This window comes from Panthera pardus, unplaced genomic scaffold (assembly GCF_024362965.1).
Source record: "Panthera pardus isolate Hobbes unplaced genomic scaffold, ASM2436296v1 HiC_scaffold_12, whole genome shotgun sequence".
Lineage (NCBI taxonomy): Eukaryota > Metazoa > Chordata > Mammalia > Carnivora > Felidae > Panthera > Panthera pardus.
In genome coordinates this window covers 7,727,026-7,749,101 of record NW_026526677.1, presented here as the reverse complement: position 1 = coordinate 7,749,101, position 22,076 = coordinate 7,727,026, and the positions used below count along the sequence as shown (strand labels likewise).

General features: G+C 50.8%; 1 protein-coding gene across 1 annotated transcript; it reads right to left on the bottom strand.

Moving 5' to 3' along the window:
• Nucleotides 1-3,938: 3,938 nt before the first annotated feature.
• SF1 (splicing factor 1) lies at nt 3,939-16,651 on the bottom strand. Its single transcript, XM_019414887.2, is given in 14 exon segments — nt 3,939-4,318; nt 5,080-5,134; nt 5,136-5,260; nt 5,367-5,426; nt 5,762-6,035; nt 6,298-6,478; nt 7,171-7,278; nt 7,409-7,524; nt 7,610-7,793; nt 8,144-8,233; nt 8,443-8,595; nt 11,627-11,702; nt 14,426-14,554; nt 15,858-16,651. Coding segments are annotated over 14 exon segments (2,286 nt in total). The 5' UTR covers nt 16,255-16,651; the 3' UTR covers nt 3,939-3,980.
• Between the last annotated feature and the right edge of the window lie 5,425 nt (nt 16,652-22,076).

Below are 22,076 nucleotides of genomic sequence, written 5' to 3'. Positions count from 1 at the left end.
ATGCTCCCATCTGCAGCCCCACCCACGGGGCTGTGCCTCTGCGGGGGTCACCCACCCTCCAAACCCTTGTCTCCAGTTGGGTGGGTCGGGTCTCCGGGCTCGGCTAGCATCTTGGGCCATCTTGGGCCGCGGGGGCTGGACTCACTCGCCAAAGGCTGGCTGCTCTGAGTAGAGCTCAGGAAGCTCCTTGGTGCACAATAGTCCTGGAGAAAGCCCCACGTTCCCTGTGCAGTCACCTCGCACCCAAGTTGTGACGGGACCCTGCCCACACACACCTCTGCCCTGACCTCTAATGGCCTGCAAGTTCATTTTCCTGCCGCTGGGGACCTGCTCCCAACCATTCCCAAATTCTCATCCGCTCCCCAGATGAATCCAAACCTCTTCTGGCTGGCTGGCTCTGACGCCCCTCCTGGTGTACCAGCGCCTTGCTGGCCCTTCTGTGCTCAAGGCACTGGCTCAACAGGGATTTGTCCCATTTCTACTAGGAAACAGAAATTACTTTTTAAAAGTAGGCTCCGTGCCCAATGTGGGGCTTGAACTCACGACCCTGAGACTAAGGGTCACATACTCTACCAACTGAGTCAGGATGGCGCCCCAGGAGAAATCGCCTTTTTTTTTTTTTTAAACCTTTGTTTTATTCTAAAGTAGGCTCCGCACCCACAATGGGCTTGAACTCACGACCTTGAGATCAAGAGTCTCACACTCTATGGAATAAACCAGCCAGGCGCCCAGAATTACTTTTGACTTCTCTGACTACCCGCTTGTGGGTCTCCAGTGGCCCCCACTGGAGTGACGCCACCCCAGGGAACCCCCCTTTTATTTTGCAAGCCCCAGCCCAGCATGATGAAACCTTGAAGGCTCAGGCTGACCTACTTGCCTCCCCATGTGCTCTCCAATCCCTCATTCCCCATCCAGTGCTGCGTGTGCAGATCAATCTTGAACCCTGGGAGCACTTGACCAACCCGAGTAACTCAAGGTTGTTTATGTCTGACTAGGTTTCTAACCAGAAATCCTGCCTCCTTCTCCGGACCAATCTTGGGTTTCTCCAGAGCCCGAACACTGACCTTTCCCAGCCGGTGTTCCTTTCACCAACCAGGCTGAGGGGGCAGGAAGCCAGCGCCGAAGTGACAGGACAGACGGGCTTGAGCAAAGGGCTTTTCCTGCACTCTTTCAGGTCCTAAGGCGGGTGGGAAAGCATTTCTCCTCTCTCCCCACTCTTGCCTCAGAGGCAGGTGGCTCCCTACACTTCTGAAGGCCAAGCCTCTCTCCCATTTCAGGGCCTGGAGCTCCTTGGAGAAAGGCCCAGAGACGTGCCTTAGCTAGCCACTTTGTTACTCTCCAAAACCTTAACAAAAGCTGACGGCGGGGGAGCAGGGAGGGAGCTAGCACAGGAATGGAGCTGGCCCCAGGGGAGAGAGACGGAGGAGATGGCGGGGCTGTGGTTAAGTCATTTATTGATTTTATTTCTAAAACCCACATAGCGCCACTTTGCCTCTTCCAGAGCTTCAAAGAGCTAATTAACCGCCCAATGAGCCCACCAGGGAAACCGAGCTTGTGGGGGAAGCAATGAGGTGAAGCCAAGGTCAAAGAGGGTTGCTAGGCCCCAGGCCCTGCCCCCATTCCGCCAGTTAAGGACAAAGAGAAAAGAGCTTGTTCTCTTCCTTTAGTCACCTGTAGTCTTAGGGCCTGGTTAGGGAAACCCACTGAACTTGCCTCCCTCCTGAGGGCTTCCTGAACCCCGCAGGCCTACGGCAGAGATACAGACGCCCCGGACGGGGCCCACAAAACCGGGCCGTGCTCCACACAGAAGGCACTGGGCGGGCCCAACCTGAAGGTGGAAAGCAGCCCAGGCTGGAGCTGCCCCCACCGGCCAGGTGCCGGGGCGGCAGGGGCGTGCTGTCCCTTAACCTCCTCCAAAGGAAGGAGAGGCTGCCAGGAAAGGCAGGCTCCACGCAGGCTCCCTAGGGGCGGTGCGGCACAGCGGCGGGCAACAGTCGGGCGAGGACCTCGCTGCCTCGTGCAGCCCTGACATGGGTTTTTTTTTCTGCTGCCACAACAGGCACTGTCCACTGCCCCACCCGTGAAAGAACAAAACGGCTCGAGACCCCTGCGAAGAAGTGCTTACGAAAAGTGCAGACGGGGCACTTTTTCTCGCCCCCCACCAACCCCCAAAGCCTGCAGCGGCAGCAAGCTGCAAGCAAGTCACGGGCAGAGAAAGAAAAAGCCACTTGGCGGTTTTAATTTTAGCTGCTCTGTGCCTCACAGGCAGGATTAGTTGGCTTGACCTTTAGTGCTGATGCCTCCCTAGGCCCAGGGCCTTGGTCAGGTGGCGGCTTCCAGGCAGAAGTCGCAACCAGAGCTCATCAGGGGTGGGTGAGTGTGTGCGCGGTGTGCGTGTTGGGGGGGGGGGGGGTTGTCCAAGCCCCAGGGAAAGGCTTTCAAAAGAGCAGGGACCAGGGGAATGAGGGGTGATGGAGGCGAGGAGGGGGGTGCGAAGAACCCGGGTCTCAGCTAGTAAACCAGGGAGAGATGGCGGGACCACCCACACACTCAAGCTCCCACCGGCAAAGCCACACACGGGGACACAGGTGGGAGGCTCCTTAATTAGTGTCGCAGCAGTCCCCCAGAAGAGACAGGGGCGGCTGGGGCCAGGTGCTGAATGGAGGTAAAAAAAGTAACTCTGGTGCTGGTGGAGGGGATCTAAGAAGAGAAAATGAAGAAACAGACCCAGAAAACCACACTGCTCTTTTATTCAATGGAACACCCCCCTTTAACGCAGTGTTGAATCATACACCGAAAAAAAAGCCCAGAGAAATTTCTGCAGATAAACCAGTGAAGAGAACGCGCATTATACATTATTGTCAACATAATCACTCCATGAAGAGGGAAGGGGAGGAAAAAGGAAGTAGAACGAAAAACGAGGGGCTCAAACCCTTAGACACTGCAAAACATTCAGACGTTTGGGATTAAAATAAAATTTAAAAGGAAACCTTCCAGGAAGGAGAGGAACAAATGGAATCTGAGGCAGCTTAGATGCTCAGGGAGCATGGAAAGGACTCTCCAGGGTGGCAGACGAGCCCAAGGTGGCTTGGGTGGCCCCACCTAACGCAGGCAGGGGTGCCGGGATAGGTGTCGACCCAGAACCTGGAAATGAACCCACTTCTCTACAAAGGTGGCAAAGACAAAAATCTCACACTACAGAAAGGACAAAAAAAAAAAAAAGTCTCTGGGGTGGTCATGGCAACCTTGAAAATTTTAGAACCAAAGAACCCCCCCCCACCCCGCCCCACCCCCGCAACTAGCCTGACATCAATGGCTAAAGCTTGCGCCTAAAACCATTTGCTCCCTCCTCTCCTTAGGAAGAGAAGAACAAGGAACGGAGAAAAAGGAAAGGAATCTAATTGCAGCAGAAGATCGGGGAAGAGCATCTCCTTGGACGGAGTCTGAAGAAAGGAAGAGATCAGGAAATAACAAAGGAAAAAGAAAAAAATTAATAAAAATTTCACGATATGGAGCCAGCGTGTTCCGATTCCGTCCACAAAAATAACTCAGGCTGCTTTGCCGAACCATCCCGTCCACCAGGGGCGCTGCTGAGGCTGTCTGCCTGGAAGGGTCACCAATGGGCGCGGAAAGTCCTCACTCTCATGGCTCGGGCCATCGCCGCCGCGGGGAGGGATCCTGGCGGCCCGGTTTGGGGAGAGGCAAAGGGAGTTGGGTGAGGAGAGAAAGAAGACAAAGAAGACACTCGATGCTACGGGGCGCCAGGAGAGCCCAAGCTGGCGCCCCTACTACCACCTGCCCGTTCCCAAGCGAGTCCTCGGTCGCTTGGCCCAGCCCGGTGCGTGCACACACACACATGCGTGCACACCAATCACATGCGTGCATCCCAATGTCTGGCTCCATATGGTGAGGTTCGGCGTGTGTTTAAACGAGACCAATTCTCTCTCTATATAATATATATTTTCTTAAAAAAACCGAGTCTAGTTCTGTGGTGGAGGCGGTGGGGGAGCTGGAGGCATCCCGAAGGGCGGCATGCCCGCCACCCCCATGCCCATCATGGTGACAAAGTTAGAAGGGTCCATGGGAGGCGGAGGAGGAGGGGGCGGGGCATACATCATGCCGGCGGAACCAGGCGGCGGAGGCGGCGGAGGGGGAGGGGCCCCGGGCGGCAGAGGCGGCTGGACCCCGGGGGGCAGGGGCACCATAGTGGGGTTGCCTTGCATCTGAGGGGCTCCTGGAGAAGCTGCGGCAGCCGCCTGCTGCTGTTGCCATGGCGGGATGGACCCTGTGCCAGCGCTCGTGGTGGTAGTCGTCGTATCTGGGGTGGTAAAGAAGCCCAAGGTCACACGCGCGGGGGCACACCGCGGCTCTCTGCGGCTGCTGCCTTGGGATGGGGGGGCGAGGGGCGCCTGCTCCTTGCTTGGCATGCGGTACGGTGGTGGGGGGCGGGCGGGCGGGGCTGTCCTGGTGATGGGGAGTGGAGGGGTGGGCAGGACTACCCTGGGGTCAGCCTCGAGGTCTCTGGGCTTCACAGAGTAAGCCCTTTGTCACCAATGCCCGTGGAAGGGCTGAGGGAAAGGTACCAGACACAAGAACCGGCTCTGACGTCCCTCCGCCCATCCGCCGCCACCACCGAACGGCACATTCAACCTCAAGGCCACAGCTACTCTCCCCACAGCCCGGTCCCGTCCCTGCAGTCTCTCAGGCCCCAATCACATCCCTCTCCACGGCATGCAAGCACCCTCCCCACCCTGGCCCTCCGCACAGGCTCGGGCCAGCCAGCGGCTGGCAGCTCCCGCAGCCCACCGAGAGCCTGGATTTCCGGCACCCTACCTACGATGGCAGGTTCCCTCCAGGTCCCCCAAAACCTCTCCCCAGACACAACCACGCCAAACATCAGCTCTCTTCCCCAAGATCCCCAGGAGGGCCAGGAGGCCCTTTCTGTTTACACCCCCAGCAGAGACCAGAGTCTCCTCCCAGGGTGTCCGCCTGCCCGCGTGAGCTGCGAGGTTCTCTCGTCCCTCTCAGCCCCACCTCCCCATCCCACCCACCCCCACAAGCCCAAAATATTCCACTCACTTTGCTGCCATGGCAAGGGGGTACTGGAAGCCATACTGCTGCTGGGCGGAGGGGGGTGGCGGAGGCTGCTGCTGCTGCTGCTGCCATGGGGGAAGAGGGCCAGAGGGAGGGGGCGGGGGCTGCCCACTGGGAGGCGGCGGCGGCGGCGGCATCATGCCCATAGGCGGCGGTGGCATCATACCTGCGGGCAGGCGGAGGCAGGGGTGAGGCCTCAGGGGAGGAGAGACCGGAGACCCCACTCGCGCCCAGGGCACACCCCAAAGGGAGCAGGGGACAGGCTGTGTTACCTTTTCCTTGATGCAGGCGATAGACCCCAGAGCCCACAGGCGTACTTCCCAGGTACTGATCTTGATGGAAGGAAAGAGCAGGGACTTAGCAGGACATTGGAACCAGCCAGAGAAGATGCCCCCACTGACAGCTCGTTCGGTCACACAGCCTGCGATGGCTACCGTTCTAAGAACAGTTCTAGAACTGTTGCCTTGAAGAGGGAGGCCTGTGTCTACCCCACACAGAAAACACTTCCTGAACCAGAACAAAGTCCTGCTCCTTCTGGAGCCCGAGCCTTGGCAGGAGACCTGGTGCGACACCCAGCCACTCCGAGGGCTGCTTCCGGCTCGCAGCAACCTGATGTAACCCTTGCTTATCCCAAAGCCCCAAGGTTTCTGGTCTGACACTTACTTACCCATTGGAGGAGGGCCATGATGCCCAGGTGGGTGGGGGCCCTGGTTCATCGGTGGTGGTGGCGGCTGCATCCAAGGGGGTGGGGGTCCGTTAGGGTTGTGCTGCATGGGATGTCCACCGTGCCCACCTGTCAGGCTGGGTAACGGGTGTGGGAAGCTGTGGGGGCCACCTCCGGGCCCACCAGGACCACCTCCGTGCATGCCGTGGTAGGGCCGACTCTCTGAAGGGCCCGAATTCATCCAGGGTGGGCGGCTCTGGGTGGTGGACATGAGAGACTATGTGAGAGCATTTCCCGCCAACGTCCCTGCCTGCTCCCCCTGGTGGCAACACTGTTCTTTCGGCTCCGTCAAGAGGTCCAGAACCGGAGGACGGGATCTTCCCAAAGCGAGAGATCCCCAAACATCCTGACATCCGGAAGAACAATGTTGCCAGCCATGTCCGCCAACCTGCTCTACCCAGAGCACCTGGCCACAGCGCCCCCGTCTCCGAGGAAGAGAACGGGGGACCGGGCCACAAAAACCAGCCCCTGAAACTCACCGGGGGAGGTGGGTTGTTGGCGGGAGCAGCAGGCCGAGGCGCACTGGCCAGGGGCGTGGTGGCAGGCCCAGAGGTGGAGCCCACGGACGCTGGCACAGGGGCTTCGCCCAGTTCAGCCATGAGGGACAAATACTCTTTATCCATCCGTGCTTTATCCTGAGCTGACTGGGGGTCACCAGGCCTGAAGGTGGGATAGGGAACGGAGAGAGAGAAGAGAAAAAAAAAAAAAACCCCTTCGTTATTAAAAAAAAAGTTTTACGTTCTGAGAAATTGACAGAGTTTTGAGGAATCCAACGATCCTTCCTCAAAATAGTCTCATCCAATTTTCAGTTCTGTGCCCAGCTCTGCGTCTGAGATTACCACGCGGATCTCTGCCACAACAGAGAAGACTGAGATCATATGACCACGCCAGCCACGGGAGCCAGGAAAGCATAGGCTCTTCCAAAAAACAAACTTGCATCAGATCCTACATTCCCAGTTTGAGGAAAGGAAAATATATGCAAGACGAGAGCACCTGCCAGGTTTTCCAAAGTAAAAAAAGGAGAAAACTGTTGCCATCAAGGGCTGGTTCAAAACCGGTCAAGAATCCAGACTGCTTAGCAGCAAAAGGTAGTTAACACCGAGGCACAGTATATCCAAAATGGAAATTTCCAGTGTTCCTGAACTCAAGACGAGCCACAAAATACAGGTGTTCTGCACAAGCTGCTCCTCATCATCCTGGGCTTTAACGTCACACCGTCACAGACCACATTCACAGAAAGGGAGCATCTCTCTGGTCCAAAGGTTAATAGGAACCAACCAACAACGTGCTAAAAAAAAAAAAAAGTTTCGTACACCGCAGGCTACAAAGAAGCTCCAACTCCAGCCGCTCACCTTTGGAATTTACAATCGGAAGCAATATGGCCAGCCCCTCCGCACTTGGTACACACTGTGGTATTGGTAATGCTGCGGGTCTCTGAGCTCTGCCAAGGTCTTAAGATCCTGTCAAGGAAGAAAAAACAAACACACAAAAAAAGACAAAGTCATCTCAAGAGCCACGGTCACGCTCCCTACTCCCACAGGTTCTTTAGGTCCGAGTGGACTCTCCCTCCCTTCAAAACTGATGCCACACCTGTTATCATCTTCTCGAAGGGTCCCGTTCAAACGGGCCAACTCCCGAAGCTGCATCTTCCGTAGATCATTCTGGTCCTCAGGGGTCTCAATACCCTGCTTCAGGATGTTTCTTATCTAGCGGAGATGGAACAGTCAGTCACGTAAGCACCGGGGCCACTGCATGGCTTCTAGCAATAGGCTTCCTTTCTGGCTGCCTCACCTGTTCCACGGCTTTCTTCACATTCTCCATGGTGTTGGCGGTAACCAGGGCATGAAGTGGTTCATCTTCTCCAGGCAACATCTGGCCATCTTTGCGCCCGACCTTCCCTTCTTTGACAGACCCTTTTCCCCGAATCATAATCTTGGCGTTACATTCCTTCTCTATGTTCTTCAAGGTGTTCCCTCTATCAGAGGCAGAAAGAACGGAGTCTTTGTATTCGCCAGGCAAGTTCACATGCCAGAAGAGACAGAGCGGGCTGACCACACTGGCAGAAAGTGGGACAGCATGGAGTTGGATTTTCCCACCAAAAGCTCCAGGACCCCCAAGTGAAGGCCAGCCATAGCAAACGATCCCCAGGATCGGACTTCTCTGCAGTAAGAGGCCGAAGTTAAAGAGATTTTCTCACAGAAAGGCGTGACCTCCCACCCAAAACAGGAAGGCAAGCTATCAATTGTACCCAATGGGGCCTAAGATCGATCCATCCCACGGGGTCTCAGGAATGACGCACCGTCCCATAGGACAGCACTTACTCACCTGGGCCCAATCAGCAGCCCCACGAAGTTGATTTCTGGGTACTCATCTTGTGGAATCATTACTTTATCGCTCACCCGTGTTGCTGGAGGCCTAAGAAAGAATAGACTCATGGACTCCGCGTGTTTCGGAGACAGGACACCGACATGCCACAGCTCTTCTAAACCTGAGCTTGGTACCATGTGTTAATCACACGTGACTTGGGGCGAGAGAGGAGACATGGGTACCAAAACGGTTCTACCACCAGCTCACACGTGGCCCACACGCGTCCTTGTCCCGGACCGGCCAGCCCCTCTGCTTACTTGTAATCTGCAGGCGGCTTGAAATCAGGGTTGAGGGCAACCATCTCCGTGATGAGGTTGTGCCGCTCCTCTTCAAGCTTTTTGCGGGTGCGGAACTCGCGCGTGTTAAGCCGCTTCCCCTCGCTATTGTAGATGGGCTCAGGGGAAGGGGACCTGTGGGAAACAGAGCCCCGTTACTGCTCTGCCTTCACTTTTCTCATCCCACACGGGCTAAAATTAGTCTTCCCCAGCCCCTCTGCCTCTCAGACCCTAACACAACACTCTTCGGAGGAACCGACCATAACGTGTGCTATTCAAGATCGTGTGGAGTGGGGAGATGAAAGCTGGCTTAGCATAGGGGGACTGGGGTGTGTGTGAGAGAGGAAAAAAAAACGGTCTGGCTTCTAATTGTCGAGAAGAAAAAAGTCTGTCCTTCTGGGGGGAAATCTTTGGACTGTAAATGGCAAGGACAGTATCATCTTCTGGAGTCTTCTTGCCAAGTATGGATTTTTCTTTCGTTTTTAAAAAAGCTGTACGATATTACAACTCTACGAACCACGGAAACCCCAAGTTTAGGTAAAACGTGGACTCTTGCAGAGCTCGCGCCCTAGCAGGAAGAGTGTCTGCACCCCTACCGCAGAGTAAGTACGAGCTCTTTAACCCAATGCGACTGGGACTCAAGGCTGCTGCAGCTACTTGGCCCCACAATGGAGAGAGATGGTTCAAGGCTTCGTCTCTGCTTTTCCTTCAATGGCCTGGCTGGCTGTGTCCAAGGCCCAGGAGCCAACCTGTTTTCTGGCTGTTCGAGGTTGGGGAGTCTGGGTAGAGAAAAACGTTAAAGTGCTAACGCAGCTTCTGCTAGAGGCTGCAAGTGCAGATTTGGTCAAGTACTTGTCTAGGGTCTGGACCTGCAAACGGCAAGGGGAAAACCTAGGATTCTCCACCAGAGTTTACAAGTCCAGAAAGCAGATTTTCTCTCTCTCATTTTTTTAAGGAGTAAAATGCTGTTGCTACAAGTAAAAAAATAGTAACGATAAAATGGTCAGTTTACCACAGCTGGATTTTGCGGTAATAAAAAAAGAGAAGTTACGCTCCTAGAATTCTGAGTTGAGATTACAAAAAGGACCATAGCTTGATATTCTGAATGAAAATTTAGTAGCAGCTGCAAGAAGGGAAGAGATCATGTGGATCAGGTTATTAAAAAAACATCCTGAAAGTAGTCAAGACTCCTATACCCTTGGTTTAGTTGAGAGAACCTTGCCTAGTTGGAGAGCAAGGACTGAACTCGGCTGCTCCCACTGTCTTCAGCCTAAAGGGAACCATGTCATACCACATTACACACACGATGGAATAAAAGGTCAGGTTTGTTCATGGCTAATGACGACTAAATGACACCTCCGTTTCTAGCATTTATATAAACTGTTGACACAATCCAATGATAGTGAACAAAAGCAAACATACCCCAGCTCATTAGACTATCAGCTTACACGTTTATGTCTATAAGAGATCTTAAAAACATTTTTAACTGTGCAACTTAAGCAACATCAAGATAGCAGAAAGTGGCTTAATATTGAGAATACACCTTCTTAAGAAATAACCTTATTAAGGTAAGAAACTCATGCAATTCCCTCCAACCTGGGCTCGAAAGCAAAACCAGTCAGGCATTAGGCCCTCTTTCAAACTGAATACAAGGGAGAAGAAAACTCTGCTCTGGTTTTATTTCTAACATGCTTGACATTTCTAATTCTCACCCCACAGCTGTCTAGAATGTAAGCATTTCTAGCTAATCAACAAAACAAGTTTTACCAGTACCAAATCGGTCATTTAAAAGCCTCCCCACAGTTTAACCTCTTCCCAAATTGTGGATGTGAAAGGCAATAGCTAATATTCTAGAGGTTAGATTGGCCCAACTTCTTCACTTCGAATAGGCATCACATAGATGAACTAAACTCTAATCCCAGTTCTCCAGGAAGCAAAGGTTTGTTAAAAATTCAACCTTTTGAGGAATTGCCTGGTAACCTGTTAGACATATTACTAAAGGGAAAAAGGCCAAAAAAAAAAAAAAAAAAAAAAGGCACTCAACAGTTGTGGTCTACAACCTACAATGCAAATCTTGGGGGGGGGGGGGGGGACAACACCAAAAAATATAAAACACAACCTTCCAACCAAAACCTACAGGTAAAAAATAACAAATTCAATCACGTAAAATGAGAGAACACATGGAGAAATTAATTTGTTCCCTGGCAAATGGCAGCAGAAAGATGCATTGAGTGAGTGGCTTCTAAAACCATTACATCATCTTCCTGATTTAACAAGCCATTAATTGGGTAATAAAAGCCGAAAACACTAACTTTTAAAGGCAAGTGCTTTCAACCATGCTGCCTGCACTAAGAGAAACTTCACGGAGAGGGAGGCATACTGCCCCTTCGATTAGACTTTAGCGGTTTGAAGTTCAACCAGTCAGTAAAATTCCTGGTTAAAAAGTTCATTTCCCTCAGACTTTTGACTTTTCAAAGGTGAGAGAAATGATAAACAGAGATGACATGACCACAGCTGTTTGCAAACCACACTCTTATAAAAAATCAAGGTGATTTAGGGTTGGTTGCTAGCCTTCCCCAAATAGCTGAGAAATGTTCTGGCCCCTCCCAATACCCCCAGGCAATGGCCAAGGCTGAAAATTCACTGGCAGTGAAGGAAGCTGGTTAGAAATCTCATCTATTTGAAAACCATCTCAAAACCATGAGGAGGACTGCAGCAATGAGCTAACCAGGTAAGAGTTTCTGGTCTGCTCAAACTCAGTGATGCTCAAAAATATTCTTAATCCCTGCATCGTGTACCTGTGAGAAAAACTCTATACCCTCGGCTTTCCACCACAGCGGTTACTGTAAAGGCTGGTGAACGGGCCACCTCACTGTCCCTACTACGGGTGGGTAAATCAGGTGAAAATCTACATGCTTACCAATTGGAAACCAGTTGTCCATTTGCCCGTTAACTTTTTATTCTGCTAGTAATTAAGTTTCATTCCAATTTTCTAACTGATGACTAACCATACGGATTGCTAATTAAACCCTAGGCCCAAGAGTCAGAGTATTAGCAGTCGTCTTACTATGATTTCTTTGAACTGACACAATATGTTGCCACCAGTAAAACGTATTGAGAAAAAGGTAAAAGCGTTACTGTCAGCTGGTTAAAACTGTTTCCCAACCTGTCCTCAGGGTTAGGGGGGATGCCCAGGTCTCCTGTGCGCAGTTTACGAGTCAGGTCTTCTATCTGCAGTTGCACTGGAAGAAACCAGGTTAGGAAAGAAAAAAAAAGGATGGAAAAAAGACAATGTTACCAAAAAACATCTCAAATCTCAACAACAAGCATGAAGAACTCGGAGACTTTGAAAGGGACGACTGATCAGTGAACACTCTGAGGCAAAAACCCCCAACCGCCTATCGGCAGGAGTCCATTTACATCTATAGGTATTTTTCACTTCAAAATGGTTATCACTTAAGGAAGCAAACAGTTTGTTGGAAGAGGGGTTAGCGGTATAGACTGTTCACTAAGGCTAACGTCAAAGCAATTACTCGGTGTTTCACTTCTCCCTCCCCCCTCAAGGCTTGCTATACGAATGGCACCCAAAACAAAGCATGTACGTTATCACCAATACCCTGTTCCCAACCAAATTACTTTGAGGGCAAGACTCTTGAGAGTTTACTTTTCGTCATTAAGTATTAAGCATAGCCCAAAATGAAATCCAATTAACATGGGACAAGGAAAAATACCAGTTGAGCAAAGATCATTTTCATTGATACCAGATTCAAAATTCCTTAAACAAGTAAGACATTTAATAACCAATCCGATACCTCATAAACAGTTCGTTATACATACTCTTTCCGTACAACCCGATCCGTACTAATAAGGATCTCCCAATACCTGTTGCTTTTGTTCAAATCTTCATATACCTTAATAAACCAGTAACCGTGAGAGGTTAACAAGTCTGTCTTCAGACTCGCTCCTCATGAGGAGTGTAAAAGGAAGGGGGGAGAAAATAGAAGTGTGGGTCAAGGAGAATGTGTGTGGCCCTCAGACCTTGACAAATAAGGCTGTACGTGAAAAAGAGAGGAGGGTTTCACAAAAGTTCAATGACTCCAGGGAAACGTTACCCGGCTGATTTCTCAAGATAATGGAACTGCAGAGCAAGATCACTTTCTTCAGCGTGCTGAAGAGTCACCCGTGTCTTACCTTTGTAGCATCTGAGAGTTGTGAGCAGCCATCTCTAGTAAGGGCAAGTCTTAACTGGGTTGGGTTAAAGTTGAGTTGGCTCCAAAAACAGGATTAATACAGGTCTAACCCAAGACATCCTTCTAATTTTAAATACATCCCACAAGGCTATACCGTATATCCACTCCAACTCCAGAGAAGTGAAAATCCACACTCATATCAAGAGATGATACTTGGGGGCGTCGTACAAGGCAGCGTGTACTATGAGAGACAGAAGATGAACGAGATCTGTGGATCCCTAAAGCTCTTCTATGCCAGGAAAGTGCTGACTTGACGGTCAAGTATTAAGTTCAAGAACTCAAGTGAAAGTCCCCTTCATGGGAGCAGGCAGTCCTCCTAACTACGGTAGGGATGTGGGGTCTGACCTGAGGAAATAACTGGAAATTAAACCCAAAGTTTGGGATCTTCCTTGGAGCGGAGATCTATACTGGCCTCGGCTTTGACTCTATCCACTTGGATTATAGCTGTAAACAGCCCTTCGGGCTCAGTGCATTAACTCCCTGCACAGGAAGAGAACTGGAGAACTGCAGAGAAGTTTGTTTTTCCCCATTTTCTAAGACTGCTTGTGTTTTGGGAACATTATCCCACTAGGAACATTTCGCAAGGTTGTAAAGACCCAGAACGATCCAGTGTGAGATGAAGGGGTGGGTGGCAGTAGATTGGAACAGTGGGGAAAGAAGAAATATTAGTACGTGAAAACAAGATAAACAATTCCAACACCTCAAAACTCTCGGCAGTTAAAAAAACGAGATTCAGATCCTCAAGAATAACACATGCCAGCCTTGAAGCTTTTACTTATGAAGGCTCCAGACTCATAGGCCTAGGCAGCCTTTGCCCTAATTTACTCCAAAGGGGATGTTTATCTGGTTAGTAAGAAATATTTCGAAGTGAACTTTTCAGAGACAGCTGCAGATACATGAATAAAAGTGAAACTTGCATTAAAAACCTTGTATTTGAAAAAAGGTAATTTTAAGATTAACTTCATTTACATTGTGGACAGTCATTGTTAATTCTTGAAATTTCCCATCAGTTAAGATCTTTTATCCTATCACCTCATTCCATATCCAAGTAGTATCCCTTTCCCAGCAGAGTTCTTTGATAGTAAATAGTAAAAGAGCCCTCGTTTTAAGACAGCTCTCCAAAGACCAAACCAGAAAAGATGCTGAAGGAAAGGTTAGATTCAACAAAATGGTAAAAAGGGGTGCACTGTGAACACTTTCAGAGCCAGTCTTTGATTAAATTAAGTTTTTTTCTTTTCAGAAAGTACCTATAAAAAAGTAAAAGACCACATTTGAAGGGGAGAAGGAATATGAAATTATGGTGAAAAACCATGCTGTGAAAAAGGTACTTAGTTTATAATACCTGCAGTGTTCTCCACTGGGGCCGTGTCCAGAGAGGCAGAAGACACTCACCTCACAACTGGCAACGAGCAGCAGCTGAAAAGGGCAGGTGGGGTGCTGGACTGGGGGCTACCCTCACTCCTAAAGTGGGTCCCTCTACCTTCCTGGCACTCATGGAGAACACTGCTGTTACAGACAGACCAAAACAAGGAGCTGCAAACCCAGGACTTAACACAGCAAAAACTGATGGATTATGTCAAAGTCGAGAATGAACACCTGATACCTCATCTTAAAAAAACAAAACTTTAAGGTCTCAAACTTACAACACACAAAATGTCGCTCAGAATAAACTGTAACAATCTGAAAACGCATTTGGGTGCAGAACGTGTATTTACCTATATAAGCTCTTTCTTGTTCCCGAGTAAGTCCAGGGGGGATAACCGTAGGCATTCCCGGAATCACCGTCTTCTGTTCCATCGTATCTTGGTTCCATCGGCTCCTCTTCCGCTTCTTACTTGGGAAGTCTACAGGCAGACAAGGTCCATCAAATGCAAATATAAACCAGCTAACTATAAACAAGCAGATCAGGACACTGCACACAACCTCCGCAGACCGGGAGCCTGAGAACTTGACCTAAGACATTTTATAAATGGCAAAAAATAGAAACAAACCCGGGAAATCAGACACATAGCCACTACAAGGGTATCTGGACCTGGGTCCGAAAAAGTAACATTTCACATTTATGGTATATCCAGGGCAACTGTGAGGTACGTAAACAATCTAATAAATCTCTACGTCTAAAGTTTCAGATCTACATCAACCGTGGATGTCGCAGAAGCCAAAGTATACTGAATAATCAGGCTCGTACAATAATATTGAAGAAACCGCTGTTTCTTCCCACGTCCCCCTCCCCACCAGTCACCTTTCCAAATTGGCCAGAACTCAGCGAAACCAATGATTTACTAAGTGAAAAAGCCCAACTTTTCAACAAGATTAGTTTTTTCTTCATCAGTTTAGCCAAGATAAGCAACCTTCCTGGCCAATTAGACACTCAGTATCTGACGTATCAAAAATTCAACAAAGAGCAAGCTATACGACAGCCACCAAGTCCTCCTCCTCCGAAACAACTGCGGGAACTCCCTACACTTTTAATACACACAGATCAGTGCTACTTCCCAAGGGGGGGCAGGCCCAGGGGCAAAGCCCCAACACTAAGGGGAAGCATTATCAGACTTCTCTACAGTAAATGAAGCGAGACTAGGAAAAACTTCTCTCCCTCCAAAAGGAGCATAGGCCTCACCCGCACCCCGAGGACTTCCAAACTTTCTATCACTGTACTGAAAACCTTGCCTCGCTGTAGAAAAAGCCGCTCTCCTTGCTACTTTTCTGCTTTTTGGGGACCGGTCTACAACCAGGAAGGAGGCGCTCCACGTCATCAGTTGACCCTTTCACGCTTTCCTGACATACACACCCACCACCCCGTCCACCAAATCAACTCACTCCACGCCCTTCTCCTACACCAGGGGCTAGAATACAGCACAGACCACCCCCCGCGCCCCGCCCCGCCAGATTTTAGTCGGGCCGCGGGGCCCGGCCACCACACTGCGCCTGCGCACAGCAGCCCTTCGCCCTCCCCGCTCCCTCCGGCGCGCGTGCGCACTCGGGGCCCAAGAACCGGGCCGCGCGCCCCGTGGCGCCTCCGCCCGGGGCCTCCCCGTGCGCGCGCGCGCCCCTGCCGCGTGCAGCCGCCGTCGCCGCCGCCGCGCGCCCCTCAGGCGGCCGGGCCCGTCCGCGCGACGCCTCTCGCGCTCTCTCGGCCCGACTCACCTCCTCCGCCGCCGGCCGGGCCCGGCTGCTGGTCCTGACGCGGCGGCTGGGGTGGCGGCAGCTGCGGCGGCGACACGCGCTGGTAGAGCGGCGGCGGAGGGGGAGGCTGCGGCGGCGGGTACGAGGAGCCTGGGGAGGGCGGCGGCGGCGGCGGCTGCTGGGGAGGCGGGGGCGGCGGCGGTGGCGGCGGCGGCAGCGCCGCGAAGGGGAAGGCCGCGGTCAGGGCCCCCACCGAGCCCACGGGCGGGGGCGGCGGCGCCCCGGGCACCAGCAGCCCCGCCCCAGGCCCGGGAGCAGGCGGTGGCCCCGGCTCGAAGCCCCCTTTGGGCCCGGAAAGGGGGGGGAGGCCGGGGGGGCCCAGCTTACCCAGCGGCGTGGCGTTCGCTCCGGTCGCCATGGTGCCCCCGGGGACCGGCACCGGTGGCTCCTTTTAGGTGGCGGCGGCGGCGGCGGCTTCTTCGCGAACCTTCCGGGGGGAGGGGACCCGACTGCGCTGCCGCGGAGCGCGCGGAACCCGTCCTCTCACGCGGCGGGCGGCGGCGGCGCGAGACGCACAAAGAGGGAGGAGAGAGGGCGCCGCGGGGGCGGGCCGGGGGCGACGGGTCCGAGGCCTGGATTGGGCCGAGCCGAGGCAAGGGGGTCGGAATCGGCGGCCTCCGATTGGCGGAGCCTTAGCCCTTCTCGATGCACGCTGGGATTGGCCGGACCGTTAGGCCCGGCGAAGAAATGGCGGACGAGCCTGGCGAGCTAGGAGGTGTCGCAGCGCGCACTTCATTTGTTACTGCGCGAACTGAGCTCAGCGTCCAGAAAGGAGGGGATAGGGTGGGGCAAGCTCTGTGACGTAAGAGCCAAGGGCTTTCTCATTGGTTGAAACTGATTGAGTCGATCAACCTCGGTTGCGTCGTAGTCTCATGGGATTGGCTGTCGCTTGTTCGATTCTTTTTCTACTCCCCTCCCCCGGGGAGCAGTTTCGCTGGGATTAAGCGAGAGGTCGCGGCGGTAAAGCCGCGGCTGAACGAGATTTACGGTGGGGGAGGAGTGGAGAAGGAGCGCGCATGCGCAGGTGGGACAAAGCCTCCTCTCCGCCCTTCGCTTCATAGTCGACCCTGGGGTCCGGCGCGGAAGCCCTAAGTGACGTCAATTCTCGATTCCCATGGTAACCCGGAACTGGGGGACGGGGGGAGGGGCCGGCGCGCGCCCGTAAACAGGATCCGTTGACTAGCCGCAGGTAAAAAAGGACTTCCTGTTTTCTTAAAGGAAGAAAGAAAATAAGCTATAAAATAGCCCTTTTGAAAGGTTAAAAGCAATATCTGAGCCGACAGAAGAACACATAATCTGAGGCGACAACAATATAAAGTCAATTCCAAAATTAATTTACATACACATTGCGTTTCCATGCGAATCTCAATTGGGTTGGGGTGATTACATCATCTTATAATCATAGAATTATGAAAATAGTGGGGAAACTTGTCAACGAGGTCGAGAAGGAACTTGCATTTCAGACGGTACAAACAGTATAAAAGACACCATCATGAAACGATGTGATAGTGTAGGAAAGACCGATGAGGGCAACAGGAAGAGACTGGGAATAGATTCCCCCATATGTAGGTAGATTCCGTAAAGAGAAATTGAGCTAATAAATGGTATAGAGTGCTAAATTAGACAATAAAACAGGCACGGAACACGATGTAGGACACTATCAGAGTCATGTAGAGATAGAGACTTTTAGGAAGACAAGAAACTCAGACTAATAAAAGATGACCACCAAAGAAATGAAAACTGTGTGATAAAAGCAGACAGTAATACATCAGGAAAATATGTTTGCCACACATGATGAAGAGCTTATATGGAAAGAAGTCTTCAAAGTTAATGGGGGGGGGGGCACCTGGGTGGCTCAATTGGTTAAGCTTCTGACTTCAGCTCAGGTCATGATCTGGTTGGTGAGTTCGAGTCCCCCGTTGGGCTCTGTGCTGACAGCTGAGCCTGGAGCCTGCTTCTGATTCTGCGCCTTCCTCTTTCTCTGTCCCCCTCCTGCTTGCTCTCTGTCTCTGCCTCTCCCTCAAAAATAATAAGTATTAAAAAATTTTTAATGAATAAATGTTAATTTTTTTTTTTTTAATTAATTAGAGGGGCGCTTGGGTGACTCAGTAGGTTAAGTGTGGGATTCTTGCTTGCAGCTCAGGCCATGATCTCACCATTCGTCAGATCTAGCCCCATGTTGGGCCTTTTCAACGTATCAGTCCCACTCCTGGGAATCTGCCCCAAAGCAAAGTGTGTGATGATATAATGTAATGTGTTCATGGTCTTATACTGCATTTACTGCGGCACTGTAACGGTGAAAATCTGGAAACAAAGTGTGTTTCTATTAATAAGTGAATTCGACAAACTGAATGTCCGTAACATAGATTACTAGGCAGATTTGAAAATCAGTTAATCGATACCAGCTGATGTAGAGGGACTTCTGTGCTGTTATTAAATGAGAAAAGCAGGCAAATACATATTTCACGATCTCGTTTTTGTAAAGCCCCATATATGTGTGTGCTCGTGCATGTTTTTATTTGGTTAGCTGAGCATAGCTATGGAAGAATACACGTCATGTTATTAGTGAAGCACTGGAGAGGGAAACAATTACTTGGACGTTATTCCATACATTTAGAGCACTCACAACATTTTTTAAATGTGCTTCATACTTTTTAAAAATTTCTGATGATCCCGTGACATAACATTATATAACTGAACATAACGAAGTCCACTGACAGGAAAATCAGCAAATTTTTAATGGTGGTGGGATCTCAGGTACTTTTTAATTTTTTCCTCCTATTTCTCTATGTTCTATATTCTACTTTAGTTTTTTATACTGAGCAAGTACTATTTGTATAATGAAAGCGAAGCTAATATTACGGACAAGAAAGGAAAAAATATAAAATATTTAAGTCATCGGGCACCTGGGTGGCCCAGTCGGTTAAGCGTCCGACTTTGGCTCAGAGGTCATGATCTTTCAGTTCACAAGTTCAAGCCCCGTGTCGGGCTCTGTGCCGACCGCTCGAAGTCTGGAGCCTGCTTCGGATTCTGTGTCTCCCTGTCTCTCTCTACGACCCTACCTACTCACACTCTGTCTGTCTGTCTGTCTCTCTCAAATATAAACATTCAAAAAACTTTTATGTGTTTAAGTCATCTGTTTGAAAATGAAGGGAAAGTTAATTTTCCCAGTTAGTACAACAAGGCTCTCTGGAGGAGAAAAGAGGCCCTCAGCGTGTGAGCAGTTACTAAGTGCAAAAGAGCTTTGGTGGATCGCAGAACTAAACGAAACTCAGTCCCTGCCTTCCAGAAAATCATAGTCTGGCAAAGGAAGAGACAAATGCACACCCGAAAATGGACTGTTAATACCAATCGCGACGTTGCCACGCTGATGACAGCAAAGGCTACAGCTTTGTGTGATGGGCCCATCACCCGCACTGCTCTACAGCTGTTCTGGTTGAATTTCTTCTTTTATCCAGGACTTTCATGAGAGTATCTTTCCTTAATTCCAAGTTGCAACGTTATTCATTTATTAATAACGTTAATTTATTACTTCTTATTTTTGCAGAGCGTGGCCTTTAAAATCCCTACTCTTGGGGCGCCTGGGTGGCTCAGTTGGTTAAGCATCCTAATTCGGCTCGGGCCATGGTCTCACGGTTTGTGAGTTCGAGCCCCATGTCGGGCTCTGTGCTGACAGCTCAGAGCCTGGAGCCTGCTACAGATTCCGTGTCTCTCTCTCTCTGCCTCTCCCCCACTCACCCTCTGTCTCTCTCCCTCTCAAAAAATAAATAAATGTTAAAAAAAATTTTTTTTTAATAAAAAATAAATAAATTGGCACTTTCTGGCTGAGGACCCGCAGGCTGATTCTTCCCAGTTTGGAGGCAGGTTGGAGTCTTAACGGACTCAGGCCAGCCATCCACCGGCGGACAACTAGGGAAGTAATTTAATCTCTCCACGCCTCAGTTTCTCTGTCCGCACGAGGCAGACATTGACGCTACCCCTACAGGATGCTGTGCCGATCCAGTAAGATCAGAGAGCGCTGTTGGTTTGAATAGGAACCTCCAAGAACTCTACACGGACCCCAGACACAGATGTCTCCTGATTTTATACAAGGGTGCAGTACCACCAAAAATACATCATCTTGCCTTTGTCCCAAGATCCTGGCACGGAGCTCCAGAAACCTTTGGGATTTCTTGAGTGATACGAGTGTCTTTGCTTGTTCATGACAAGCCCCTTTGGACCATACCCGAGTTGAAGCTCACAGGGGACTCATTGCCAGCTCTGAGAGCCCTGAGCTAGTTGCAGGATGCTGGCTGGTCAGGAAAACCACTCCGCTTTCAGCCCCACCTCTGGCGGAGAGAGAGAGGGACTGGAGGCTGCATTCAGTCACACGGCCGATGATTTCATCAATCGTGCCTGTGTAACGAAACCTCAGTTGAAAACCCTGAACAATGAGGTTTGGAGAGCTTCTGAGTCAGTGAGCCTACTGATGTGACAGAAGGGTGGTGTATACCCTGACTCCACAGGGACGGAAGCTCCTGGGCTCAGGACCATTCTAGACCTTGCCACGTTTCTTCATGTAGCTGTTCACTTGTATCCTCTATAATACAACAGTAATCATAAATGTGGTGCTTGCCTGAGTTCTGTGAGTCACTGTGGCAAATTGTTGAACCTGAAAGGGGTCTGTGGGAACCCTGAACCTGCAGCCAGGTTGGACAGAGGTGTGGCTAGCCCGGAGAACCAGGACTTGTGGCTGAATTCCTCACCTGTGGGGTCTTCACCAACTCGGAGTTGTTCGTGTCGGAATCGGATGGACTTGTAAGACATCGGTGGGTGGCAGAGAACTGGTGTTGGAGTGTACAACATAAGAAGTTTCAGGGACGCCTGGGTGGCTCAGTCGGTAAAGCGGCTCAGGTCACGATCTCACAATTTGTGAGTTCGAGCCCCACGTCAGGCTCTGTGCTGACAGCGCGGAGCCTGGAGCCAGCTTTGGATTTGTGTCTCCTTCTCTCTCTCTGCCCCTCCCCACCTTGTGGGCTCTCTCTCTCTCTCTCTGTCTCCCTCCCTCCCTCCCTCTTTCTCTCTTTTTCAAACATAAAAAAAAAAGCTTCAGTCCTTCCCACTCATCTTTGGCGTTTTCGGTCTTTTGAATCTACATCTGATAGTTCAGAAACCCCAACCCCTGGCAAGATTGATTGGTAGTACCATGTAGGTAGCTGACATTTAGGAGGAGCAAGTCCATGGTTGTTTGCCTCTGTGTCCACAGCTTGGAGAGCCCACCTGTGATTCCATTACCTGCATTAGGAACAACACTATCTACCATGGAGTGAGCACCCGTTGTGCACCAAGAACTTTTCATGTTTTGTTTTCCCTGCAAAATCATGTTTATTTACCACTTCCTATTTTTTGTGGGTTTTTTTTTTAATGTTTATTTATTTTTGAGACAGAGAGAGACAGAGCATGAACGGGGGAGGGGCAGAGAGAGAGAGGGAGACACAGAATCGGAAGCAGGCTCCAGGCTCTGAGCCGTCAGCCCAGAGCCCGACATGGGGCTCGAACTCCCGGACCGCAGGATGTGACCTGAGCCGAAGTCGGCCGCTTAACCGACTGAGCCACCCAGGCGCCCCCTATTTTTTGTGTTTTTATTTAAAACAATTTTTAGGGGCGCCTGCCTAAAAATTATTTAAATTATTATTTAAAACAATTTTTAATGTTTATTTTTGAAAGAGAGTATGAACGGGAAGGGGCAGAAAGAGAGGGAGACACGGAATCTGAAGCAGGCTCCAGGCTTTGAGCTGTCAGCAGAGAGCCCGATGCAGGGCTCGAACCCACAAACCATGAGAGCATGCCCTGAGCCCAAGTCGGACACTTAGCCAACTGAGCCACCCAGAAGCCCCTGCTTACTACTTCCTGTTAAAGCTAATTTGAACCAGTGGGAGACAGGTAGTGGAATTTGTGACTTTAGGTACAGATTAGAAATAACTGGGCGCCTGCCTGAGTGGCTCAGTCGGTTAAGCGGTCGACTTCGGCTCAGGGCATGATCTCGCAGTTCGTCAGTTCAAGTCCCGCATCGGGCTCTGTGCTGACGGCTCAGAGCCCGGAGCCTGCTTTGGATTCTGTGTCTCCTTCTCTCTCTGCCCCTCCCCTGCTCATGCTCTGTCTCTCTCAAAACTAAATAAAACGTTAAATAGCATAACAGGT